The 27,466-nt window shown below is 49.5% G+C and overlaps 1 protein-coding gene across 3 annotated transcripts in view; it reads right to left on the reverse strand.

The window, feature by feature from the left end:
• Positions 1-27,466, reverse strand: part of GEMIN5 (gem nuclear organelle associated protein 5) — a 115,980-nt gene that overhangs the window by 65,092 nt on the left and 23,422 nt on the right. For all 3 annotated transcript variants that reach the window (XM_068278305.1, XM_068278303.1, XM_068278304.1), the window contains exons 7-14: positions 19,515-19,647; positions 15,712-15,874; positions 14,403-14,615; positions 12,881-12,966; positions 9,929-10,011; positions 9,714-9,850; positions 8,102-8,175; positions 5,610-5,791 (exon numbers count right to left, since the gene is read on the reverse strand). In XM_068278305.1, coding sequence (XP_068134406.1) covers positions 5,610-5,791; positions 8,102-8,175; positions 9,714-9,850; positions 9,929-10,011; positions 12,881-12,966; positions 14,403-14,615; positions 15,712-15,874; positions 19,515-19,647 — 1,071 coding nt within the window. The remainder of the gene's footprint in view (positions 1-5,609; positions 5,792-8,101; positions 8,176-9,713; positions 9,851-9,928; positions 10,012-12,880; positions 12,967-14,402; positions 14,616-15,711; positions 15,875-19,514; positions 19,648-27,466) is intronic.

The following is a 27,466-nucleotide window of genomic DNA, read 5'->3' on the forward strand; positions in this document are numbered from 1 at the left end:
AAGAGCCACATGGACCTTGCATTTTGTGGCCTGCAAGAAGAAACCACAAAGGGGACCTGGACTCTTGCACAGGAAACCAGAGAGAAATGCACTGTGTGTTTTTAGAGAGTATAGCCTTTCTAATTCCCCCTCATCTGAAAGGCTCTGTTCCCACCTGCTGCCTGATCACGTACAGCTAACAGGAGAGGACAGTGCAATGTCCACTCCGATGATCTGCTGTGATCCGGCTGGAGCCCGGGGTAGGGCCACGTTAGGCCTCTTTTCCACAGACAGTTGATAGGCAGTGAAATGCCTCTCAAACTCTCACAACTGCTTGCTGCTGCCTGATAACTGCTTGCTGAGCACACAGTTCAACTGTCCATGGAAAAAAGGCCTTAGGGCCCTTTTCCACAAGCCGTTGATAAGCAGTGAAAAGACTTTATCTCTCACAACTGCCAGCTGCTGCCTGGCAAATGCTCGCTGCTGAAAAATAGATTTTTCATTTTACTTCGGAAGTCCTTTAAGGCAGGGCTTTTCAACCTTTTCAGAAATTGTACCACTTTTATCACATGAAAATTTTCAAGTGCCACCAGTGTTTTTACAAGTTGTCAACAACTCAATAAGTGAAAAAAGTTATAACGTGTGCACGCTTATTTTTATTATATTTATAAAGCACCAAACTATTACGCAGTGTTGCCCCCAGCATAGGTAGAATATTGCCCCCAGTATAGGTAGTGTTCTGCCCTATTATAGGTAGAAGGCTGCCCCCAGTACAGGTAGTATGCTGCCCCCAGTACAGGTAGTATGCTGCCCCCAGTACGGGTAGTATGCTGCCCCCAGTACGGGTAGTATGCTGCCCCCAGTACGGGTAGTATGCTGCCCCCAGCACGGGTAGTATGCTGCCCCCAGCACGGGTAGTAGGCTGCCCCCAGTACGGGTAGTAGGCTGCCCCCAGTACGGGTAGTAGGCTGCCCCCAGTACGGGTAGTAGGCTGCCCCCAGTACGGGTAGTAGGCTGCCCCCAGCACCGGTAGTAGGCTGCCCCCAGCACAGGTAGTAGGCTGCCCCCAGCACAGGTAGTAGGCTGCCCCCAGCACAGGTAGTAGGCTGCCCCCAGCACAGGTAGTAGGCTGCCCCCAGCACGGGTAGTAGGCTGCCCCCAGCACGGGTAGTAGGCTGCCCCCAGCACGGGTAGTAGGCTGCCCCCAGCACGGGTAGTAGGCTGCCCCCAGCACGGGTAGTAAGCTGCCCCCAGCACGGGTAGTAGGCTGCCCCCAGCACGGGTAGTAGGCTGCCCCCAGCACGGGTAGTATGCTGCCCCCAGTACGGGTAGTAGGCTGCCCCCAGTACGGGTAGTATGCTGCCCCCAGTACGGGTAAGTATGCTGCCCCCAGCACGGGTAGTATGCTGCCCCCAGCACGGGTAGTATGCTGCCCCCAGCACGGGTAGTATGCTGCCCCCAGCACGGGTAGTATGCTGCCCCCAGCACGGGTAGTATGCTGCCCCCAGCACGGGTTGTATGCTGCCCCCAGCACGGGTAATAGGCTGCCCCCAGCACGGGTAGTAGGCTGCCCCCAGCACGGGGAGTAGGCTGCCCCCAGCACGGGTAGTAGGCTGCCCCCAGCACGGGTAGTAGGCTGCCCCCAGCACGGGTAGTAGGCTGCCCCCAGCACGGGTAGTAGGCTGCCCCCAGCACAGGTAGTAGGCTGCCCCCAGCACAGGTAGTAGGCTGCCCCCAGCACAGGTAGTAGGCTGCCCCCAGCACAGGTAGTAGGCTGCCCCCAGCACAGGTAGTAGGCTGCCCCCAGAACAGGTAGTAGGCTGCCCCCAGCACAGGTAGTAGGCTGCCCCCAGCACAGGTAGTAGGCTGCCCCCAGCACAGGTAGTAGGCTGCCCCCAGCACAGGTAGTAGGCTGCCCCCAGCACAGGTAGTAAGCTGCCCCCAGCACAGGTAGTAAGCTGCCCCCAGCACAGGTAGTAAGCTGCCCCCAGCACAGGTAGTAGGCTGCCCCCAGCACAGGTAGTAGGCTGCCCCCAGCACGGGTAGTATGCTGCCCCCAGCACGGGTAGTATGCTGCCCCCAGTACGGGTAGTAAGCTGCCCCCAGCACGGGTAGTAAGCTGCCCCCAGCACGGGTAGTAGGCTGCCCCCAGCACAGGTAGTAGGCTGCCCCCAGCACGGGTAGTAGGCTGCCCCCAGCACGGGTAGTATGCTGCCCCCAGTACGGGTAGTAGGCTGCCCCCAGTACGGGTAGTATGCTGCCCCCAGTACGGGTAAGTATGCTGCCCCCAGCACGGGTAGTATGCTGCCCCCAGCACGGGTAGTATGCTGCCCCCAGCACGGGTAGTATGCTGCCCCCAGCACGGGTAGTATGCTGCCCCCAGCACGGGTAGTATGCTGCCCCCAGCACGGGTAATAGGCTGCCCCCAGCACGGGTAATAGGCTGCCCCCAGCACGGGTAGTAGGCTGCCCCCAGCACGGGTAGTAGGCTGCCCCCAGCACGGGTAGTAGGCTGCCCCCAGCACGGGTAGTAGGCTGCCCCCAGCACGGGTAGTATGCTGCCCCCAGCACGGGTAGTATGCTGCCCCCAGCACGGGTAGTATGCTGCCCCCAGCACGGGTTGTATGCTGCCCCCAGCACGGGTAATAGGCTGCCCCCAGCACGGGTAGTAGGCTGCCCCCAGCACGGGTAGTAGGCTGCCCCCAGCACGGGTAGTAGGCTGCCCCCAGCACGGGTAGTAGGCTGCCCCCAGCACGGGTAGTAGGCTGCCCCCAGCACGGGTAGTAGGCTGCCCCCAGCACGGGTAGTAGGCTGCCCCCAGCACAGGTAGTAGGCTGCCCCCAGCACAGGTAGTAGGCTGCCCCCAGCACAGGTAGTAGGCTGCCCCCAGCACAGGTAGTAGGCTGCCCCCAGCACAGGTAGTAGGCTGCCCCCAGCACAGGTAGTAGGCTGCCCCCAGCACAGGTAGTAGGCTGCCCCCAGCACAGGTAGTAGGCTGCCCCCAGCACAGGTAGTAGGCTGCCCCCAGCACAGGTAGTAAGCTGCCCCCAGCACAGGTAGTAAGCTGCCCCCAGCACAGGTAGTAGGCTGCCCCCAGCACAGGTAGTAGGCTGCCCCCAGCACAGGTAGTAGGCTGCCCCCAGCACAGGTAGTAGGCTGCCCCCAGCACAGGTAGTAGGCTGCCCCCAGCACAGGTAGTAGGCTGCCCCCAGCACAGGTAGTAGGCTGCCCCCAGCACAGGTAGTAAGCTGCCCCCAGCACAGGTAGTAGGCTTCCCCCAGCACAGGTAGTAGGCTGCCCCCAGCAAAAGGTAGTAGGCTGGCCCCAGTACAGGTAGCATGCTGCCCCCAGTACAGGTAGCATGCTGCCCCCAGTACAGGTAGCATGCTGGCCCCAGTGCAGGTAGCATGCTGGCCCCAGTGCAGGTAGCATGCTGGCCCCAGTGCAGGTAGCATGCTGGCCCCAGTGCAGGTAGCATGCTGGCCCCAGTGCAGGTAGCATGCTGGCCCCAGTGCAGGTAGCATGCTGGCCCCAGTGCAGGTAGCATGCTGGCCCCAGTGCAGGTAGCATGCTGGCCCCAGTGCAGGTAGCATGCTGGCCCCAGTACAGGTAGCATGCTGGCCCCAGTACAGGTAGCATGCTGCCCCCACTACAGGTAGCATGCTGCCCCCACTACAGGTAGCATGCTGCCCCCACTACAGGTAGCATGCTGCCCCCACTACAGGTAGCATGCTGCCCCCACTACAGGTAGCATGCTGCCCCCACTACAGGTAGCATGCTGCCCCCACTACAGGTAGCATGCTGCCCCCACTACAGGTAGCATGCTGCCCCCAGTGCAGGTAGCATGCTGGCCCCAGTGCAGGTAGCATGCTGGCCCCAGTGCAGGTAGCATGCTGGCCCCAGTGCAGGTAGCATGCTGGCCCCAGTACAGGTAGCATGCTGGCCCCAGTACAGGTAGCATGCTGCCCCCAGTATAGGTAGCATGCTGCCCCCAGTATAGGTAGTATGCTGCCCCCAGTATAGGTAGTATGCTGCCCTCTAGTATAGTGTGCTGCCCCCCGTATAGGTCGTATGCTGCCCCTAGTATAGGTAGCGTGCTGCCCCAGTATAGGAAGTATGCTGCCCCTATTATAGGTATTATACTGCCCCAGTATAGGTAGTATGCTGCCCCCAGTATAGGTAGTATGCTGCAACCAGTATAGGTAGTATGCTGCCCCCAGTATAGGTAGTATGCTGCCCCCAGTATAGGTAGTATGCTGCCCCCAGTATAGCTAGTATGCTGCCCCCAGTATAGCTAGTATGCTGCCCCCAGTATAGCTAGTATGCTGCCCCCAGTATAGCTAGTATGCTGCCCCCAGTATAGCTAGTATGCTGCCCCCAGTAAAGCTAGTATGCTGCCCCCAGTAAAGCTAGTATGCTGCCCCCAGTATAGCTAGTATGCTGCCCCCAGTATAGCTAGTATGCTGCCCCCAGTATAGCTAGTATGCTGCCCCCAGTATAGCTAGTATGCTGCCCCCAGTATAGCTAGTATGCTGCCCCCAGTATAGCTAGTATGCTGCCCCCAGTATAGCTAGTATGCTGCCCCCAGTATAGCTAGTATGCTGCCCCCAGTATAGCTAGTATGCTGCCCCCAGTATAGCTAGTATGCTGCCCCCAGTATAGCTAGTATGCTGCCCCAGTATAGCTAGTATGCTGCCCCAGTATAGCTAGTATGCTGCCCCAGTATAGCTAGTATGCTGCCCCAGTATAGCTAGTATGCTGCCCCCAGTATAGCTAGTATGCTGCCCCCAGTATAGGTAGTATGCTGCCCCCAGTATAGGTAGTATGCTGCCCCCAGTATAGGCAGAAAATCCTCCAGTATTGGTAGTGTGCTTCCCTAGTGCCTAGTATAGGTAGAAAATTGCTCCCAGTACAGGTAGCTCACCTGGCTCTTCAGACCTCCAGATCAGCATGGCGACAACCAGACCTGCAGATCAGCACAGGACCCAAGCGGCATCCAGCAGCCACGCAAATCAAATCCAAATCCAGTAAGTGACGTCACTCCACATCGAAAGTACGCTGTAACTGTGTGCCGCTCGGGTCCCGTGCTGATCTGCAAGGTCTGATGGAGAGGGAGGGCGGACAGGCTGTGGAGAGTGTCACCGGTGTCATGGCAACCAGCGCCGACACTGTGTGTTAGACTAACAGTTAGAAAAGGGAGAATGATCGGTGCGTACCACCTGGCAAGCTGCAAATCACCACCAGTGGTACGCGTACCACTTGGTTGAAAAGCCCTGCTTTAAAGTGATACTTAAGTCAAAGCTAAAAAATGAGATTTACTCACCTGGGGCTTCCCTCAGCCCCCAGCAGCCGATCGGTGCCCTCGCAGCTCCGCTCCGATGTCCCAGGACCCGCCGGCGAGCACTTCCGGTTTGGCCGTCACCGGCCGACAGGCATGGGAACGCGAGTGATTGTTCTCGTTCCCAGCCTGTATATCGCCCCCTATGCTGCTATTGCGGCCTCCCCTCTATTTCCTTTAAGGTAAGTATCTGGGTTTCTTTCCCCTTGGGTTTCCTTTAAAAGGGCCAGAGCTGCAAGGTCTGGAATCAGCCAAGGAAGAAAGGCAGGTTGTCTTTATTTTGTTGCACTAACCCAGTGTCCCCTTTAAGTTGTGCACATAGATGACAGCGTTGTTGGACCCCGAGGCCAGGAGGAAGCTGAGGTTTGGGTCCTCACTGTGGCCGTGATGCCAGCGTACAGCGTTCACCAGTTTATGGTGTTGTTGAATGGTGCATATCAGCTGCAGGTGTGGAGCTCGGAAGACTTCAATACTCCTAAGGGAACAACGGCAAGAACATTCCAATCAACAGGTGAGTAAAGTCAGCATTAGGTCATCTGGAAAGTGAAATTACTGATGCATGAAAGATAACTGGTAACTGGTATTGTGTAAAAGGAAATATGGCAGCCTCCATATCCCTCTCACTTTAGAGTGCAGTAGCCTTCTACAACACAACACAGGCAACATGTGGAGCTCACCACTAATTATTTGAAAATACCTAGACTGGAGATGAATGGGCAGCACCACACTGGGGCACTGCGCCCCCCCCCCCCTCCAGGAAATCACTATGCCCTCCTGCTCAGTAACATATAGTTAACAGTTTCCACCAGCATACACTGAACAGGATAGGGTCTGTAAAAACTCACTGCATCAGCCTGAGTCTATGTAAGCATTAAAGGATACCCGAACTGACATGTGACATTATGAGATAAACATGTGTATGTACAGTGCCTAGCACACAAATAACTATGCTGTGTTCCTTTTTTTATTTCTCTGCCTGAAAGAGTTAAATATGTAGGTATGTAAGTGGCTGACTCAGTCCTGACTCAGACAGGAAGTGACTACAGTGTGACCCTCACTGATAAGAAATTCCCATTTTTTGCCTCTTTCTTGCTCTCAGAAGCCGTTTTCTGCTAGGAAAGTGTTTTATAGTTGGAATTTCTTATCAGTGAGGGTCACACTGTAGTCACTTCCTGTCTGAGTCAGGACTGAGTCAGCCACTTGCATACCTGATATTTAACTCTTTCAGACAGAGAAATGAAAAAAGGAACACAGCCTAGTTATTTGTGTGCTAGACACTGTACATACACATGTCTATCTCATAATGTAACATGACAGTTCGGGTATCCTTTAAGCAAACCAAGGGTCTTATCTATTTGCCATAAATACCTCACAATCCTTGCAAGATCCCTTGTAATTAAAGTGGATCCGAGGTGAACTTTTACTCATTGCATAATTGTGTTCCTTTCCTATTGTTTATAGGGCATTCCTCAAGCCAAATACTTTTTGTTTTAATTCTCTAATTCCCTATAAACTAAATAAACCACGCCCACAGGTTTTCAGAGAGCCTTGGCAGTAGCAAGGGCTCATGGGAGCTCAGTCTGGGCAGGAGTAGGGGGAGGTGTTACTAGCCAGAGATTTCAGAGGCAGAGGGGAGGAGGCAGGGGGATTAGAATTTTTTTTGCTCAAGATGCAGATAAGCCTGCCTCTGTGTAATGTTTACAAACAACATGGCTGCTGTCATTGTATCACAGGAATAAATAATCATATTCTATTAAAGCTGTTTGCAGCTAGATATGCTGTGTAAACTATCTAAACTTTAGATAAGATATATAGACAAGTTACTTGTTATAGTTAGTTTTTTTTATCCAGGATCCACTTTAATGTATCTGGATGACACTTATATTTGCAAATAATGTATACCTCTACCTCCTTCTGATTGTATGTTCTGACATTGTCAGTCAACAGGAATAGAGTCTGAAGAGGGCTTACAAGCTGAAAGGTAAAGGGACCCATACACTGGTCGATTTCAGCCATCAATCCATATGGAATCGATTGATTGATCTATCGGAAATAGATTCTATCAAATCTATCGATCGATCAATTTCCGACCAATTTCGTTCAATTTGATCTGACAGGATGGAAAATCTAGGTCGATGTGCTGCTGGCAGCAGATCGATGGTCCATAGAGTTGCATTGCATCTAATGGTCCAATAATGCATTTAGATCGATTTCTGTTCCTAGTGTGTGGCACACATCAGTCAGATTCGACTAGACAGGCATCTGACAGAAATCTATCTGATGGTCAAATCTGCTGAAAATCTATCTGTGTATGGGCACCTTTACGGGTTTTCCTTTTAAATTAGCCAATAAAATAGTCTCCAGCAATGCTTAGCTACTAAGATAAGGAATTACACACACACACTGTTTTTCTCCACCCCCTTACTGGTAGAGTCGGCAGACACAGACTGGGGGCTGGAATGATTTGCCTGTGATCTGACCACACAGGAGCAGCTTGCTAGCAAGGGAGGATTAAAGCATGCCAGCTAACTGCATCTGTAGGTAACTTTCCCTCAATAATAGCATCATCACTTGGTCAATCTTCCCTGCTCAAAAGCCTCTGCTTGTGATGTCTACATTTGGTTCCCATCATTGCTGAACTAATTGGCCTTCATTTTATCACCTGAGTTAAGCAAAAGGTATCTAATACAAACATCGATTTTGATCACCGAAATGGGCCTTTGTGAACCCATCACCAACACCCCTAAAAAAAAAAAAGATTTATAATTGGGAGGACATCACCTACCCGTCATCGTTGCCAATGGCCAAATGTTGCCAGTCGGTCTTCCAGCTCAGCTCAGTGTGTGCCGGCAACTTGTGCTGAGAAAACAGAAGGAACAAAACCCATCAACCCGCATTATCAGCAAAGGGCAGGTATTCCTGTGTACAGTATATATACTCCAGTCAGTGATGCAAGAAGAGAGCCTGGTACACACTTTCAATTATGATTGGCCAATCACTGACCAATTTTACCCTCTCCATGTAGTATGAGGGTTTAACTACACAATCTGCTCATAGTTTCCAATATCTGTTGACTCTCATAGTACAAGGAGGTGGTAATGTTGGTCAGTGACTGGCCAATTATAATTGAAGGCTTTATGGTGAGTACACACATGCAATTTTGATTGGCCAAATTTACACCCTCATATGTAGTAGAAATCTGACAGAACCGACAGGCTTTGGACTAGCCCATCTTCTAATGGGGGGGATCTTAGGTTTTTCTTTATTTTTAAAAGCACTTAGTGAATGGCAGTTGCTCCGCCCAACTGCCGAAAACGTGTGAAGCGAGCAGGGAGGCTGGCCAGCATCTTTGTATAAATCCTTTCCAGGCAATGTATTTACAAAGAATGCTGAGAATCCCCCATGAAGAGATGGGCTAGACCAAAAGCTGTCGGTAATGGCAGATTTCTACTACCTACTGTAAGTGACAGCAGCATAGGAGAGAAGTAATTTATGGCTCATTTTACTCTGGAAGAAATGTACTTATTTTGTATGTGTTTACATATATTTTACATGTTAAGATTTTCGCAACAATGGTCCTTTATAAGGAAAAATCCATATCCTTCTCAGTTTAGGTTCCCTTTAAAGAGACTCTGAAGTCTCCCTAAAATGAGGTTTTTATTTTAAAAACCTCATTACCATTATAGTCCCTCTTAAAACGCTGCATCCCCGCGGATGAAAACCCCCTGGATCACCCCAAACTCATGGGTGTACACGGCCGCGTACATGGTCGTGGATTTTGCTGCCGCCTCTATGCGCATCAATCAGCGCATATCTCCGCCTCTCCCCCGCCCCTCTCAGTGAAGGAAGACTGAGAGGGGCGGGGGAGAGGCGGCGATCCGGCGCTGCCTCTATGCGGAAGGAGCCCGCCGTGCACCCCTGTGAGTTTGGGGTGATCAAGGGGGTTTTCAGCCGCAGGGATGCGGCGTGTTAAGAGGGACTATTATGGTAATGAGGTTTTTAAAATAAAAACCTCATTTTAGGGAGACTTCAGAGTCTCTTTAAAGAGAACCCGAGGTGGGTTTAAAGAATATTATCTGCATACAGAGGCTGGATCTGCCTATACAGCCCAGCCTCTGTTGCTATCCCAAACCCCCCTAAGGCCCCCCTGCACTCTGCAATTATGAGGGATTGCAGAGTGCAGGGGGACCTTAGTGGGGTTTGGGATAGCAACAGAGGCTGGGCTGTATAGGCAGATCCAGCCTCTGTATGCAGATAACATTCTTTAAACTCACCTCGGGTTCTCTTTAAGGATTGGCCATTCAAAATTGGATATGTATACCCACTGTAAGGTTGCTCGTACATCGCTTGATTTTTGAACGTAGCAAGGTGGAAAACAAGCGGTGATCAGGGCTCACCTTAATCTTGTTGGTGTCTCGGATGAGCTTGTTGATGTCCTGAGCCTCCATGGTCAACCTCCAGGGATGGTGCTGGAAGATGAGGCCGTCCCCACCACAGCTGTACAGTGTGAACGCCGGCCGGTCCCCCTCCGCTCCTGCAGTAAATGTAACTCCGTAAGCCTCCACTCACATCACTAGAGAGAACCCTGATCCTGCAGCAGCCGCGTACTTACCAAATGAGAAGGGGGGCAGCGGGGGACCCCAACACATGGAGTACACAGTCTTCTTATGGTAAGTGCTGGAGATCTGCGGAGGCCTGCGGACACATAGAACGCAAATCTTCTGTATTCTGTATTCTCAAGGCTGTGCATCATATTCTCAACTTCTACTAATAGAACTCACACAAGACGAGCAGGAGGAACCACAGCTCGATCTCTAAAGGAGTCCATCATCGGTACAATTTTTCCTTCTAATTTCATCTTTCAACGCAATTTTTATGATCGAATTGCATGGAAAATTGCACCTTGTGTGGGGCAAATCGATATGAAATGATTGTTCAAAAAAGGAAAAAATATTGATCCGAAAGTTGAATTTCATCATCAAATCGGAATGTAAAACCTTCTTAAATCGTTCCGTTAATGGGAACAAACGGTAATTGCTTTCCGATTCATTACGATCGTTCAAATAGCATTGAAAGATCGAAGGAAAAATTGTACCGTTAATTGGCACCTTTAGGATGATCTAGCTGCAAACTCTTATTATAACCAGTAGGTTAAAGAGGCCCTATAGTGACATATAGTGGAATGCAATACAGTAGATTATTCTGGATAAGCCCTGCCCTCCCAGTGATTAGCTGATTAGCTGTGTGGACCTCCCCCCCACCCCTCCACTCTTGGAGACCAGGCATATTTTATACTGACTTTAAAACTCTCAGTAATAGTGGCCATACACTGGTCGATTTGCCATCAGATCGACCAACAGATAGATCCCACTCTGATCGAATCTGATCAGAGAGGGATCGTATGGCTGCCTTTACTGCAAACAGATTGTGAATCGATTTCAACATGAAACCGATCACAATCTGTGGAGCTGCCGCTGCCGCCTGCCAGCTATACATTACCTGATCTGGCCGGCGCGACTCCCCCAATCTCCGCTGTCTTCTCCGCGCTCGGTTCCGGACCGGCTGAACTTACAGGGGAAGTTTAAATAGTAGAGGGCGCTCTACTATTTAAACTTCATGCAGCCCTGGAGCGGAGAAGAAGACCGCAGCGACAGCGGGGACACGCGCTGGCCGGAACAGGTAATGTTTTGCTGCTGTATTGCGTCGGTCGTTGGGCATTTGAAACGCCGCTATCGACGCACTCCCGACCCGCCAGCAATCGAGAAAAATCTTCCGCACTGACAGATCGATGGGAAGGATTTATTTCGGACGGAAATCGATCTGTCAGCGTTTGCGTGACGATTTCACAGCTGATTCGATGACTGTGATCGAATCTGCTGTATATCGGCGGGAAAATCGTTAGATGTATGGGCCCCTTAAGCAAACATTCCAGAGAGATCATGACAGGATTATAGATGTCTCCGCCTGTGATAACTTTCAGAATGTAAATCAGGGTGAGCTATAATCTTCAAAAAAAAAAAAAAAAGTTAAGCAGTACAAAAACAGCTCACCCTGCTCCTGCAAAAATCCCAGGTGGTAATTACTAGTCCCCCTCCAGGCCGCCATGGACAATGGGGCATGACGCAATTCAGCTTCAGGCTATTGCCGGCAGTCAAATTACGCTGTTTTTATTTTGATGGCACCCAAACTATTCTTGAAGAAAAGGAGAGGGGGACCACTACACTTACGTGTATAGCTCAAAGGGAGCAGGGAAGTCAATTGCCAAAGTCCATAGGTAACCAAAAAAATCCCGCTACACCAATGGGTTGGGTGAAGTAGAAAATCCTTTATTCTTTTAATCCATCATCAGTGTTACAATAAAAAGCTCACGCGTATCGGAGCATAAGATGGCTCCTTAATCATAGCTATGATTAAGGAGCCATCTTATGCTCCGATACGCGTGAGCTTTTTATTGTAACACTGATGATGGATTAAAAGAATAAAGGATTTTCTACTTCACCCAACCCATTGGTGTAGCGGGATTTTTTGGGTTACCTACACCCAAACTATTGACTGAGCAGCACCATAGCTGTAGTTCACATTACGGCCTATGGCGGCGCCCAAATCTCCAGCACCGGTTTTGCCGGAATCTAGCAAAGGCTGAACCAAATTAAACTATACTCCTTATACTACAAGGATACCCTCAGCTTTACATAGTAATGTGGCATCTGGGGCAGTTCGGGCAATGGCCACTCAGCCCCCTGTGGTGCAGTGCGTGTTTGGTGGATGCGAGTGGTGGGTGCGATCAGTAACAGCACTCGGGGGCCTGTCTACTCCCACCCCCCTGCTCCTCCCCCGAGACAGTGCTGCTTGGTGAGTAAGCATTGCCTTCCATTGTGTTTTAATTGAGTGAGGAGAGATTTTACAATGGGCAATCTCTGACTGTACTATATTGCTCCCTTTCAGGCTGCAAAATAAAACAAGTAAAACAGCCTGGTTATTAAAGTGGATCCGAGATGAAAAACTAACTATAACAAGTAACTTGTCTATATATCTTATCTAAAGTTTAGATAGTTTACACAGCATATATAGCTGCAAACAGCTTCAAAAGTTTATGATTATTTATTCCTGTGAGACAATGAGGGCAGCCATGTTCTGTTTGTCACATTGTCACAGGCTGAGGGCTGGAGATGCTATCAGCTTGCCTGTGTGTAAATTCAGTCCCCTCTCCTTCTCCCTCCAGCCTCTGAAATCTCTGGCTAGTCACCTCCTCCTCCTGTCCAGACTGAGCTCCCATAAGCCCTTGCTACAGTGCCAAAACACTGAAAAGCTGTGGGCGAGGCTTGTTTAGTTTATAGGGAATTCGAGTATTAAAACAAAACAAAACAAAAAAAGGATTTGGCTTGAGGAATGCCCTATAAGCTATATGTAAGGAACACAATTATGCAATAAGTAAAAGTTTATCTCGGATCCACTTTAATATGTTTTGCACTGTACATACACGTGTTTATCTCATGTCACATGTTGACTCGGGTAAACGGAAATGAAACGCTTAGATAACAGCAATGAAGGGTCATTGTCTTACTTGGCGGAGAAAGCATCATAAATCCCGACTTTGCCATCATCGGTGCCAAACGCCAGGCTTCCCTCCTTGGTGGGATGCCAGGAAAGCTGAAGAGTGAAAAACAGTGCAAATCTCAATGTTTCTGAATCGATGAGGATGCTATTTTTTTTAAAGAGAATTGTCTGTGGGTGCTGATGAGTGGATCAGGGGATGTGAAACAAGCTCAGGTATGTTGACAAGGGGATAACCTACCTACAACCGAACATTTGCAGATTAGGCTATAATACACTTCATGCTGATTCAGGTGTTATAGAAGAAGAACTACGTGTCAGAAACCCCGATACAACTCTGATTTGTCCTTTAAAATGTATTTATAGTTACAGAGTACAGAAATGGGGAAGTACTGCTTTCAGTGTAGCTAGGTTAAATTCTAATAATACCCTATAATAACATTTATTAATGCTTGTAAAAGGTAGTCCACAGAACTTTGTGCCAATACTCTGTCCAACGCTGTATCCTCTAGCATGCTAGAAGTACAGCCTCGGAACACCCTTCCAGTTTTATCTGTGATGTACCGTAATATCCAGTTCAGTTTGCATGTTCCACAGATGGCACAACTCGCTATCAGTGTAGCTTGCACACAGAAGCTACCTGTTATAAATCAGGTCTCATCTCCTACACTGGAAAGCTCAGCAAAGTACAGATCAACGACTGACGAAAATGAAAGTTAACTTATTAACCCATTCCTTTTTTTAAAATGTGGTTTGCTTTCTTTAAACAGAAGGTACTTGCGATAATTCAGATTTAAGTGTGTAACTGTGGTTACCCACAATGCTGAAAATGCAAATCATCTCTTAAAGCCCCTGTAGCCAGGCTAGCATCCAGAACCGCTGGTGTATAGCAAGCCTATAGCTTTACATTTTAAAGAGCCGCATCAACCCCACATGTAGCCAGCCTGTTTCTGGTCCTCATCAGGGATTGATATGGCTGTATGGGATAGGGCTTGGACCAGTACAGCAGAGTAACCAAGCAGCTCAGGGAGACCCAAAACCCCTAGGAAAGTATAGGGGACTAAGAGAGGCAGAAAAGCCCTCCTACTAAAAAGCAATGCTTAGTGTGGTTTGCCTTCTTAAAACCGAAGGTACTTGCAATAGTTTAGATTTTTTAAAGTGTACCAGTCCGAGTCTATTGCGCATGCACAGAAGACCCAGACTGGACTCGACTGAGCTGTTACCGGGGCTGATCGCAACTGAATGGCAGACCGCGGGAGGACAGTGAGGGACTCACACCAGTTTATGGGGCTGGGGGAAGCCCTGGGTAAGTATCAAATCTATCAAATTTTCACTTTGGATATGTATACTGCAAACCTATAGGTGGCAAAAAAGATGCCAATCATTTTAGGCCGAAAATGCAAATGTTGTGTCTGATTCCAAGTCGTATAATTTTGCATAAAATGAACATGACCCTTTCTGGTGTAACCATATAGTTTAGGCACATAAGGATACACGTGTCCCCCACATATACCCCGCAGACAGACACTTACTGCCGTGACTTTGGACCTGATGCTTTGCCACAAAGTCTTCACATCGTAGGAGTTCACCACAGACATGGTATTCCAGATCCGGATCATGCTGTCACCGACTCCGACTGCCAGGCATCCGACCGCCACCGGGGAGAACATCAGGGTGTAGACGAACCCTCCCAGAGAGCTGACTGACCAACAGCAGGAGAGGGCGCCGAGGTCCCAACACTTCACCTGCACAATACAAAAAGTTTCAAGAAGAGCGTTAAAGGGAACCCGAGGTGAGAAAGATATGGAGGCTGCCATATGTATTTCCTTTTAAAGAGACTCTGTAACAAACTTTTCACCCTTATTTCTTCTATTCTATAAGTTCCTATACCTGTTCTAATGTGGTCTGGATTACTGCAGCCTTTTCTAGGTGCACTGTCTCTGTAAATGCGCATACACACGCCATACCGCCGCCAACCACGGGTCCGCCAGACCCTCCCGCTGCGTGGACGTTCAACCGACAGTAGCACGTGTGTACATGCTGTCGGCAGACCGATAAGGCTGTTTCTGAACGATCTGCTGAGCAGATCGTTCAGAATCCGCCTGATCAGTCTGCCGACAGCGCGTACACACGTGCTACTGTCGACTGAACGCCCGCCCAGCGGGAGTGTTTGGCGGACCCGACGTTGGCGGTGGTATGGCGTGTGTACGCGCCATATCTAATCTTCTTTTCTTTGTCAACCCAGAGAAAAATGCACTGCCTCTGCTGTGATAGGGAGAAGTTATGCACGCCCCCTCCAGGCTGTGTGTGTGCTTGGTTTATTAGTCACAGAAAGCTCTCTGCTCTCAATTTCAGCTTGTCTGAGGGGGGAGGGAGCTGCCCATACTGAGAAACCCTGACTGGAGTGCAGAAAATTCACTATTCAATAAAAACTTGTAGTATACTGTAACATGATATACACACACACACACAAACATCACTTCCTGGTTAGCGGCCATGTTTTTTGTTTGTAAACACTGCCTAAAACTGGCGATTAAAAGCCAGAATCGCGGCGGGGAGCGGCGGAAACGGCAAAGAGGGATCCTGGAGATCACAGTGAGTCTGACTATGGGGCTCTGAAAAAGGATTGTGTGTGTATGTGGGTGGGTGGGGGGGCAGAAAGGCTGTATGCGGCTATGGGGCCCCGGGCAATAACCACCGTGCCCCGCCTCCTTTTCAAGCTAGACCTTCCGTCCAGACCAATCGATAATTCCCTGAAATTCACAGCGATCAGATCTGATTTCAGGGGAAACATTTCATTTCCACAAAACAAGTGGCTACACCTGTGTGCTCAGAACTCACATCTCTGTCCATGGATGTAGACAGAAGCAGCTCCCTTCCTTCCTCCGTCACAAGGGAACAAAGGTTAAACACCATCCGAGAGTGGTTCTGTCCTTCCGAAGAGCCCAGCAGGCTCCACTTCTGCTTCCCAGACCTGGTCAGATCCCACAGAAGCATCTCACCCCTGGAGACACCAGAAAATAAATCAACCACAGTAATATCACAAAGTTTCAACTGCTGTTAAACGCCAACTCCACCCACAAATATGCGATGGTGTCTCTACTGCTCAGACCAATCAGACATGTCCCTCCCTACTACAATCTGATTGGTTGCTGTGGGCATCACATAGAATTGCCTTGGGGGCAATTTTGCAAAAACCGTAGCAATGTTATTAAAGGGAACCTGAACCAAGTACAATTTTTTTTAAACAAAACACATGATGTACATGCAAATGTACAGGGAGTGCAGAATTATTAGGCAAATGAGTATTTTGACCACATCATCCTCTTTATGCATGTTGTCTTACTCCAAGCTGTATAGGCTCGAAAGCCTACTACCAATTAAGCATATTAGGTGATGTGCATCTCTGTAATGAGAAAGGGGGTGTTCTAATGACATCAACACCCTATATCAGGTGTGCATAATTATTAGGCAACTTCCTTTCCTTTGGCAAAATGGGTCAAAAAGAAGGACTTGACAGGCTCAGAAAAGTAAAAAATAGTGAGATATCTTGCAAAGGGATGCAGCACTCTTAAAATTGCAAAGCTTCTGAAGCGTGATCATTGAACAATCAAGCGTTTCATTCAAAATAGTCAACAGGGTCGCAAGAAGTGTGTGGAAAAACCAAGGCTCAAAATAACTGCCCATGAATTGAGAAAAGTCAAGCGTGCAGCTGCCAAGATGCCACCAGTTTGGCCATATTTCAGAGCTGCAACATCACTGGAGTGTCCAAAAGCACAAGGTGTGCAATACTCAGAGACATGGCCAAGGTGAGAAAGGCTGAAAGACGACCACCACTGAACAAGACACACAAGCTGAAACGTCAAGACTGGGCCAAGAAATATCTCAAGACTGATTTTTCTAAGGTTTTATGGACTGATGAAATGAAAGTGAGTCTTGATGGGCCAGTGGCTGGATTGGTAAAGGGCAGAGAGCTCCAGTCCGACTCAGACGCCAGCAAGGTGGAGGTGGAGTACTGGTTTGGGCTGGTATCATCAAAGATTAGCTTGTGGGGCCTTTTCGGGTTGAGGATGGTGTCAAGCTCAACTCCCAGTCCTACTGCCAGTTTCTGGAAGACACCTTCTTCAAGCAGTGGTACAGGAAGAAGTCTGCATCCTTCAAGAAAAACATGATTTTCATGCAGGACAATGCTCCATCACACGCGTTTCAAGTACTCCACAGCGTGGCTGGCAAGAAAGGGTATAAAAGAAGAAAAACTAATGACATGGCCTCCTTGTTCACCTGATCTGAACCCCATTGAGAACCTGTGGTCCATCATAAAATGTGAGATTTACAAGGAGGGAAAACAGTACACCTCTCTGAACAGTGTCTGGGAGGCTGTGGTTGCTGCTGCATGCAATGTTGATGGTGAACAGATCAAAACACTGACAGAATCCATGGATGGCAGGCTTTTGAGTGTCCTTGCAAAGAAAGGTGGCTATATTGGTCACTGATTTGTTTTTGTTTTGTTTTTGAATGTCAGAAATGTATATTTGTGAATGTTGAGATGTTATATTGGTTTCACTGGTAAAAATAAATAATTGAAATGGGTATATATTTGTTTTTTTGTTAAGTTGCCTAATAATTATGCACAGTAATAGCCACATGCACACACAGATATCCCCCTAAAATAGCTAAAACTAAAAACAATCTAAAAACTACTTTCAAAAATATTCAGCTTTGATATTAATGAGCTTTTTGGGTTCATTGAGAACATGGTTGTTGTTCAATAATAAAATTATTCCTCAAAAATACCACTTGCCTAATAATTCTGCACTCCCTGTATATGACATACTCCCAGTCAGTTCCTCTCAGGAGCTCGCCATTTTCTTCTTATAATGATTCCTTCCAGTTTTTTTGTCAGAACTGAAATATCGGTTGCTGTCAGTTAAATACCAGTTGCTGTAGGTTGTAACTGAAAGGACAACTGATGAGCAAGGTAATGTCCCTGTTTCCCTATGACTCAAGTGGGCGATATTACAGTTTAACAGTGTGCTGACCCGGAAGCTGTTATGGGGTAACGGCCATTTTCAAAATGGAGGACGGAAAATTCCATTGATCACAGTGGACAAAAAGGACATGGGAGAGAAGAAAGAGATTAATGAGTAGACTGCACAGGAGGTAAGTATAACGTGTGTATGTTTATTATGACTTGTAATTTTTAGTTCAGGTTCGCTTTAAAGAGACCAACAAAAATTTTCAGCCTTATTTCTTCTATCTTATAAGTTCCTATACCTGTTCTAATGTGGTCTGTCTTACTGCAGCCTTTCCTAGTTGCACAGTGGCTGCATTATCTCTGTTCTATAATCTAATCTTCTTTCCTCTGACGACTTTGTCGGGCTGAGGCAGTCAGGCAGGAATGTGCTGCTCTGCTTGTGATAGAAGTTATACACACCCTCTTCATGCCCGCTGCAGGCTCTGTAGGAGTCACAGACTGAGCTTCTCTCAGCCCATCACATGCTGGTCATCAGCCATGTCTTGTTAGTAAACACTGCCTAAAACTGGCAATTACAAGCCAGGATTGCAGGGAGTGGCAGAAACAGCACAGAGGGGCCCAGGAGAACATAATGAATAGAATGGTATGCTTTTTATTGTAGGAATTTTACAGTACAGATTCTCTTTAAAGAGAACCTGTACTGAGTAAAAATATTTAAAATAAACACATGAGGTAACTTCAAATGAACATTACATAGTTACCTTGCCATCAGTTCCTCTCAGAAGCTCACCATTTTCTTCTGACAGTGATCCCTTCCAGTTCTGACAACATTTTGTCAGAACTGAAATATATCAGTTGCTGTCAATAAAATATCAGTTGCTGTCAGTTATAGCTGAGAGGAAAACTGATGTACCAGGTAATGCCCATGTTTCCCTATGGCTCAAGTGGGCGATGTTACAGTTTAACTGTGTGCTGACCAGAAAGCTCTTATGGGTAATGGCCATTTTCAAAATGGAGGACGGAAAATTCCCTTGATCACAGTGAACAAACAGGACGCGGGAAAGGAGAAAGACACTGAGGAGCATACTACATGGAAGGGTAAGTATGACTTGTGTATGCTTATTTTGACTTTTAATTTTCAGTTCAGGTTTTCTTTAAGATAGATGGGGGAAATAAGATAGCACTGAACCTTAGAAAAAAAGGAACACAGATGCAAACAGTGCAGTATAAACTGTAGGAGGGGGGGCTATAGGAGTATAAAAAAAACTACACACAAGTGTGCGTTGCCTGAAAGGATGCTGACTACCTTTAGGAAAAAAGGTGTAATGGCTGCACATCTGATAACGGTGCTGGGAGACAAAACTGTAAACCTACAAAGGAAAGCACTCAGAGCTTGGCGCATCATCGCTTTTTGACAAAAAAATTGCCCTGAGGAAGTTGTTTATAGCCCCCACGAAACGCGTTGCAAAATGTCTAAAGCCAAAAAACTCTTCATAAACAATTGCACAGTTGTCATCCTTGAGATAAGCCATCTTTTCATTTCTTATTTTATAGTTGTGAATTCATTTTATACTTTTTTTTGGGCACCTCGTTTCCCCCATTGTAATGTTATTAAGATGCTCTGATAGCATATACTGTAGACAAATTCATTGTAGCCTTTATCACTCACCCAAAACAGCTGGACACCAGCTGGGTGGGACGCCCATGAGGCCAGTGTAGGGCGAGCCACAGACGTTCCTTTGTGGCCGGATCTGCTCCTCCTCCACGGCGCTTCAAGAAGGGCAGCTTCAGCGTCAAGACACCTACATTGGAAATTATATCACATTAACAGTACAATAAAGGACATCATAACTATGTAAAGTGGCATAAAACTCCACATTAAAGAGACTCTGTAACAAAATTTTCAGCCTTATTTCTTCTATCCTATAAGTTCCTATACCTGTTCTAATGTGGTCTGTCTTACTGCAGCCTTTCCTAGTTGCACAGTGGCTGTATTATCTCTTTTATATAATCTAATCTTCTTTCCTCCGACGGCTTTGTTGGGCTCAGGCACTCAGGCTGGAATTGTGCTGTTCTGCTTGTGATAGGATAGAAGCTATACACACCCTCTCCACGCCCCCTCCAGGCTCTGTGTGAGTCACAGACTGAGCTCCGCTCAGCCTATCACATGCCATGTCTTTTGTTTGTAAACACTGCATAAAACTGGCAATTACAAGCCAGGATTGCAGCAGGGAGTGGCAGAAACAGCACAGAGGGGCCTAGGAGAACATAATGAATAGAATGGTATGCTTTTTATTGTAAGAATTTTACAGTACAGATTCTCTAACTCAGTGGTGCTCAACCTTTTTTGGCCCGAGGGCCGAACTTCAAATCAAGAAAAATCTCGAGGGCCGGAACACATGCATACAAAATTTCGATGTAAAACGTTTAACGTTTTTCTAGTAACAGTTAACATGGTGTTGGAAATGGAAAGAAAACGACAATATAAGAATTGTTGTACTCACCATTTGAAGCACATTTTCTTAATGAGAAGTTTGTGGCTGTTTGGGTGTATGCACAGGGCAGATTAATGCAGCAATGGTATCAGAGTGGCCTGTAGTGTGCTGGCTGAGGAGGCTGTCAGCTCTGTGTGGGGCTGAGGAGGCTGTCAGCTCTGTGTGGGGCTGAGGAGGCTGTCAGCCCTGTGTGGGGCTGAGGAGGCTGTCAGCCCTGTGTGGGGCTGAGGAGGCTGTCAGCCCTGTGTGGGGCTGAGGAGGCTGTCAGCCCTGTGTGGGGCTGAGGAGGCTGTCAGCCCTGTGTGGGGCTGAGGAGGCTGTCAGCCCTGTGTGGGGCTGAGGAGGCTGTCAGCCCTGTGTGGGGCTGAGGAGGCTGTCAGCCCTGTGTGGGGCTGAGGAGGCTGTCAGCCCTGTGTGGGGCTGAGGAGGCTGTCAGCCCTGTGTGGGGCTGAGGAGGCTGTCAGCCCTGTGTGGGGCTGAGGAGGCTGTCAGCCCTGTGTGGGGCTGAGGAGGCTGTCAGCCCTGTGTGGGGCTGAGGAGGCTGTCAGCCCTGTGTGGGGCTGAGGAGGCTGTCAGCCCTGTGTGGGGCTGAGGAGGCTGTCAGCCCTGTGTGGGGCTGAGGAGGCTGTCAGCCCTGTGTGGGGCTGAGGAGGCTGTCAGCCCTGTGTGGGGCTGAGGAGGCTGTCAGCCCTGTGTGGGGCTGAGGAGGCTGTCAGCCCTGTGTGGGGCTGAGGAGGCTGTCAGCCCTGTGTGGGGCTGAGGAGGCTGTCAGCCCTGTGTGGGGCTGAGGAGGCTGTCAGCCCTGTGTGGGGCTGAGGAGGCTGTCAGCCCTGTGTGGGGCTGAGGAGGCTGTCAGCCCTGTGTGGGGCTGAGGAGGCTGTCAGCCCTGTGTGGGGCTGAGGAGGCTGTCAGCTCTGTGTGGGGCTGAGGAGGCTGTCAGCTCTGTGTGGGGCTGAGGAGGCTGTCAGCTCTGTGTGGGGCTGAGGAGGCTGTCAGCTCTGTGTGGGGCTGAGGAGGCTGTCAGCTCTGTGTGGGGCTGAGGAGGCTGTCAGCTCTGTGTGGGGCTGAGGAGGCTGTCAGCTCTGTGTGGGGCTGAGGAGGCTGTCAGCTCTGTGTGGGGCTGAGGAGGCTGTCAGCTCTGTGTGGGGCTGAGGGGGCTGCCAGCTCTGTGTGGGGCTGAGAGCTCTGTGTGGGGCTGAGGGGGCTGCCAGCTCTGTGTGGGGCTGAGAGCTCTGTGTGGGGCTGAGGGGGCTGCCAGCTCTGTGTGGGGCTGAGGGGGCTGCCAGCTCTGTGTGGGGCTGAGGGGGCTGCCAGCTCTGTGTGGGGCTGAGGGGGCTGCCAGCTCTGTGTGGGGCTGAGGGGGCTGCCAGCTCTGTGTGGGGCTGAGGGGGCTGCCAGCTCTGTGTGGGGCTGAGGGGGCTGCCAGCTCTGTGTGGGGCTGAGGGGGCTGCCAGCTCTGTGTGGGGCTGAGGGGGCTGTCAGCTCTGTGTGGGGCTGAGGGGGCTGTCAGCTCTGTGTGGGGCTGAGGGGGCTGTCAGCTCTGTGTGGGGCTGAGGGGGCTGCCAGCTCTGTGTGGGGCTGAGGGGGCTGCCAGCTCTGTGTGGGGCTGAGGGGGCTGCCAGCTCTGTGTGGGGCTGAGGGGGCTGCCAGCTCTGTGTGGGGCTGAGGGGGCTGCCAGCTCTGTGTGGGGCTGAGGGGGCTGCCAGCTCTGTGACACAGCGTGTCCCGTTGTCTGCTCACGGTGTCTGCCTGCGGAGGAGGAGAGGATCGGGTGGTATTGCGTAGTATGGCACTCGGCGGGACGCGCATACACCAGCATGTGCTTGTATTCAGCCCCGGGTAGTGCTGGGATAGTTAGAAAGCCTCGCTCATTGGTTACTGCAGGAACCTTCCTCCAATAGGAACTAGGCTGATTCCTATTGGAGGAAGGTTCCTGCAGTAAACAATGAGCGAGGCTTTCTGACTCTCCCAGCACTACCCGGGGCTGAATACAAGCACATGCTGGTGTATGCGCGTCCCGCCGAGAGCCATACTACGCAATACCACCCGATCCTCTCCCCCTCCGCAGGCAGACACCGTGCGGGCCACAGAAACTGGCTTCGCGGGCCACAAATGGCCCGCGGGCCGTAGGTTGGGCACGGCTGCTCTAACTGAATAAAAAATGAAAATAAACCATTTAATAGGAAATTACTTATTTAGCTTACCTATCCTGTTGTTTTTAGTGCTCACTGTTAGATTTAGGAGAAATATGATATGAAAGAAAAAAATAGTATTTCTGCAGATCATGTCCGATAGTCCTTTGAACAAGCTTAAAGGACAACTATCAAAGTTAACTAAAATTCTAAATAACACATATACCGTATTTTCCGCCATATAAGACGCACTTTTTCTCCCCCCAAAATGGGGAGAAAAAGTCCCTGCGTCTTATACGGCAAAGGCAGGGAATCCCCAACTTCCGAACGCCCGCCGATACGAACCGACGACCCGCCGCTATGTTGGGGATTCCCTGCCTTTGTGTCCACTTCCCCCTGCGTCTCCTGGTCCCCGTGCTGCAGTACATGGCCGCAACTTACCTAATCAATGCTCCCGCTGCAATGTCCGACCTCCGCGCTCCCCCCCGCTAGTCTCCTCTCCCTCCCCCTCGTCTCTCCTGGCCCCCTCTGTGCTGTAATGTATGGCGGCAGCTTACCTTCCAAGCGCCCGCGGTGAATGCAGATATCGGTCTCCACGCTACGTCTCGCTTTTGTGTCCGGCTTGTACTGATAACGTGATCAGTACAAGCCTGACACAAGAGCGAGAAGTAGCGTTGGAGACCGATGTCTGCATTCACCACGGGCGCTTGGAAGTTAAGCTGCCGCCATACATTACAGCACAGAGGGGGCCAGGAGAGACGAGGGGGAGGGAGAGGAGGCTAGTGGGGGGAGCGCAGAGGTCGGACATTGCCGCGGGAGCATTGATTAGGTAAGTTGCGGCCATGTACTGCAGCACGGGGACCAGTCGCAAGGGGTGGGAGAGAAAATATGCCGGGGAGAAGGGGACACATGAAGGAGATAGGGGGAATGTATGGGAGGCACACTGGGCACATGGGGAGGCACACTGGGCACATGGGGAGACATATTGGACATATGGGGCAAACATGGGTGACACAGGAGGACACATGGGGAACACAGGAGCACACATCAGGACACATGGGGAGACACGAGGACACCATTTGGGCTAGAACATGTACAAGACGCTCCTGGAACATGGACGCATCAGGTTTAGTATGTATATTTTTTTTCCCCTGGTTTTTGCCCTCTAAACCTAGGTGCGTCTTATATTCCGGAGCGTCTTATACGGCACGAAATACGGTATTTCCAGAAATTACTAGTAAATAGCAATACAGTGGCTTTTTTTTCATCTTTTTCTGTTGTGTGAATAAAATATGACATTCACAGAGAACAGTTTTCATTGTGGGCATTAGCATGGAGGACTGTGTCCAGCACATCCAGCATACAGAAACAATCTTCACCGGCTCTAATACTGTGACTGGAATCTGGTCAGAATGATAGAAAGCAGAAATATAGCTTCAAATGTGTGTAAATAATCATCAGCTGCAGCTCTGTTTATTCCTGTCTGTGTGACTCTCTCTCTCTGCCTCGCAGTCTAAAGTAATCAGTTTACAGCCACGGAGATCTCATTCAGAAGCATTCAAGTAAGGAAAAAATACAAGTCCTTCTTTTCAGATGTTTCTCTGTATCTAAAAAACCTTCAGCTGTTCTCGTATGATCTCTGAGAAAGCAGGCAGAGCAGAAACTAACAGTAAATCATTCCTCTGTGAATAGTGACAGAGAAGTGGAACCTAGCTACATGGTACAGCTCTAGACTCTAGCATCGATGCTGACACAGACTGTTACAAACAGCTGGTAGACAAGGCATTTTTTTCATATAGGCTGTGATGAGACCTCTGAAAAGCTTTCTAGTGTTGCTGGCTAAAAGCTCTATAAGGCCTCTTGCACACTGCATGCATTTTAGATTCCGATTCCGCTTTTAATCTGTTTTTACATCCGATTCCGATTCAGATTTTTAATCTTTACTGCATGCTGCGTTTTTTGATCCGTTTTTCTGTTGAATGTATTCAGGGAAAATCGGAAACGGAATCGGAATCGGAAAACGGATTTGCAGTGTGCAGGGAGCCTAAGTATGTGGGGTTTATAGAAGAACAGTTTCTTTGACAGTTGTTCTTTAACCTCCCTCGCGCTCAATTTCTCCAGGATTTCTGTGCAAAAAGTGATCCAATTAATTTTAATTTCCTTTTTTTTTCTGTAACCTGCCAAAATGTGTCAAGCAAGGGTCTAGTGTACAGTGCAGGAGAGTATTTATCCATGTTTATTAGATCTCTTCTAAATGTGCCCATACACTCACTGATTGTGCCATTCGAATCTCTACAGATTCGGTCCATCTGCTCGGAATGGATTCCCCAAAATGTCAGATCGATCGATTATTGACCGATTTCGACCCCAATAAAATGGAGAATATCAGACAGGACAGAAAATTAAGGATGACTGGGGGAGTGGCGGGAGCATTACTGTCATACTCACGTGGCTCTGCTCCATCCTCGGCTTCTTTCGCGTGTGGTCCCGTCCATGCACTGGCGTCCGCTGGTCTCTGTGCGTACGCGCGATGCCGGCTGTGGTTTAGCGACGGCGTTCGTACGGAATGGCGTCAGACCTTGCATACGCATGCGCGGTGTTATGACGGACATTCGTACGCATGCGTGGCGTTCGAGATCAGGCGCCAAAGTGCAGTCCTGCCTCTATAAAAGGCCTGCTTTCCCAGCAGCCAGTGCTGTTCGTTCTGACAGCTAGTGTGTAGTTCGCCTGCTAGCCCTCGAGCTCTGGCAAGCCTTCTTGCTTGTTTGATCTGCTGTTGTGACCCGGATTGCCTGACTACTCCTTGATCTGCTACCCCTGGTTTGACCCACTGCCTGAATCTTGACTGTCTGCCGCCTGCCCGACCACTGCCTGGCTCTCGACTACGCCTGCCTGCCCCGACCACTGCCTGAATCTCGACTAAACTTGCTTGCCGCCTGCCCCGACTCTTGCCTGGAACTTGACTGCGCCTATTGGATACTCTACACTGAGGTGTCACTGTTCTCTCAACCACCAGCTGAGATTATCCCAGTAGTGACCTAGTGCACACTAGGCAGCTAAGTCCAGCCTTCCCGTTAGGGGTTTGTTGGTGAACACCCGTGGACGCTTAGATTCCATTACTGGGTAACATCTCCTTCGGTGGAAGACTCAACAGTGGCCGAAGCCTTAAAGAGAGCCTTAAAGAGAGAATAGATCTCGCTTCAGACCTCATAGCTAGCAGGGGCACGTGTGCCCCTGCTAAAACGCCGCTATCCCGCGGCTTAACGGGGGTCCCTAACCCCCCAGATCCCCTCCGTAATGCGGGGGAGCGCTTCCGCATTGGGGCAGGGCTAACCGCCGCAGCCCTGCCCCACGCGCGTCTGTCAGCGCGTATCTCCGCCTCTCCCCCGCCCCTCTCAGTCTTCCTTCACTGAGAGGGGCGGGGGAGAGGCGGCGATGCGCGTCTGATAGACGCGACTGGAGGCAGGGCTGCAGCCGTTAGCCCTGCCTCTAGGAAGCAAAGTCTACGACCAACTTTGCGACCAACTTTTGCGGGGGGTGGGTTGGGGGTGAAGGGACCCCCGTTTAGCCGCGGGATAGCGGCGTTTTAGCAGGGGCACACGTGCCCCTGCTATATATGAGAGCTGAAGCGAGATTTAGTCTCGCTTCAGTGTCTCTTTAACAATTACACTGCATTGAACACTGCGGTTTGATCGATTTTCAATAGAATCTCTGCTGGAATCTATTTTAATTTGATGTGTAGTGTGTGGTCGGAAATTATTTAGTCTGAATCAGTTATTATTATTATTGATTTATAAAGATCCAACATACTGTATTTCGTGGCATTATTTTCAGAAGGGAATTCATCATTTCGGAACATTGGGTGGAAGTCTATAAGTTTATGCTAGATCTGCCCTTTCCTGACCTCTGTCACCACCAAACTCCTCATCCATGCCCTCATAATTTCCCGCCTTGACTACTGCAATGCCCTTACGTCTGGTCTCCCTATGACCCAAATTGCCCCGCTGTAGTCTGTCATAAATGCGGCAGCCAGAATTATCCACTCCTCCCATCGCTCCGCCACGGTGGCTCCCCTCTGTTAATCCCTCCGCTGGCTTCCTATCCAGTCCAGAATCAGATTCAAGATACCTTATATACTCGCGTATAAACCTAATTTTTCTGCAAAAAAAATGTGCTGAAACGTTACCCCCTTGGCTTATATGCGAGTTATTGGAGCAAAACAGGTGGTGGAGGTTTTGTTACTGGCAGAGGAGCGTAAGGATCGTGCATTAGTGATCCTGCTCTTGCCAGATGGCTCCCTGCTTTGTCTGTGCCCCCCATCCCCTGCAACATGGTGTGCAGAGTATGCTGCTCAGGACTACCTGTGTCTCCTGACTTGTGGAGCGGAGCGTGCAAGCAACATCTCAGTGGTGCAATGATTGGGGATTTTTCCTGTGTGGCCATCGCTGTGTCTACTATCTATGACGCCATCTAGTGGCGTCTTGAGACACAGCTCTATCATCCTTGGAGCACATCTGGCTATGGGGAGGGGGGCTGACTTGTACTGGGAGCACTTCTGGCTACTGTGGAAGGAGCTATACTGGGGAGGGAGATTATACGCCAGTCAATCACTTTTTCCTGGTTTCTAAGGGAAAAGTGGGGCTTATACGCAGGTCAGCTTATATGCGAGTATATACAGTACTATGTCTGGCCTACAAATCTGTCCACAAAACCTGTCCAACCTACATTTCTGATCTTACTCAGAGGTATACACCTAGCCGCTCACTTCGCTCCTCCAATGAACTTTGCCTGACCGCCCCCCTGCATCACCCAGTCCCATGCACACCTCCAGGACTTCTCAAGAGTTGCTCCAACACTATGGAACTCCCTACTTCTCCCCATTTGGGTTTCCCCCTCCTTCAAAAACTTCAAGATGGCCCTCAAAACTCATCTTTTCACTCTGGCCTACCCCCCCCCCCCCTCACTAGTGCTCTAAACCCGCAGCTGAACTCTGG

The sequence above is a fragment of the Hyperolius riggenbachi genome, chromosome 3 (genome assembly GCF_040937935.1).
Source record: "Hyperolius riggenbachi isolate aHypRig1 chromosome 3, aHypRig1.pri, whole genome shotgun sequence".
NCBI lineage: Eukaryota > Metazoa > Chordata > Amphibia > Anura > Hyperoliidae > Hyperolius > Hyperolius riggenbachi.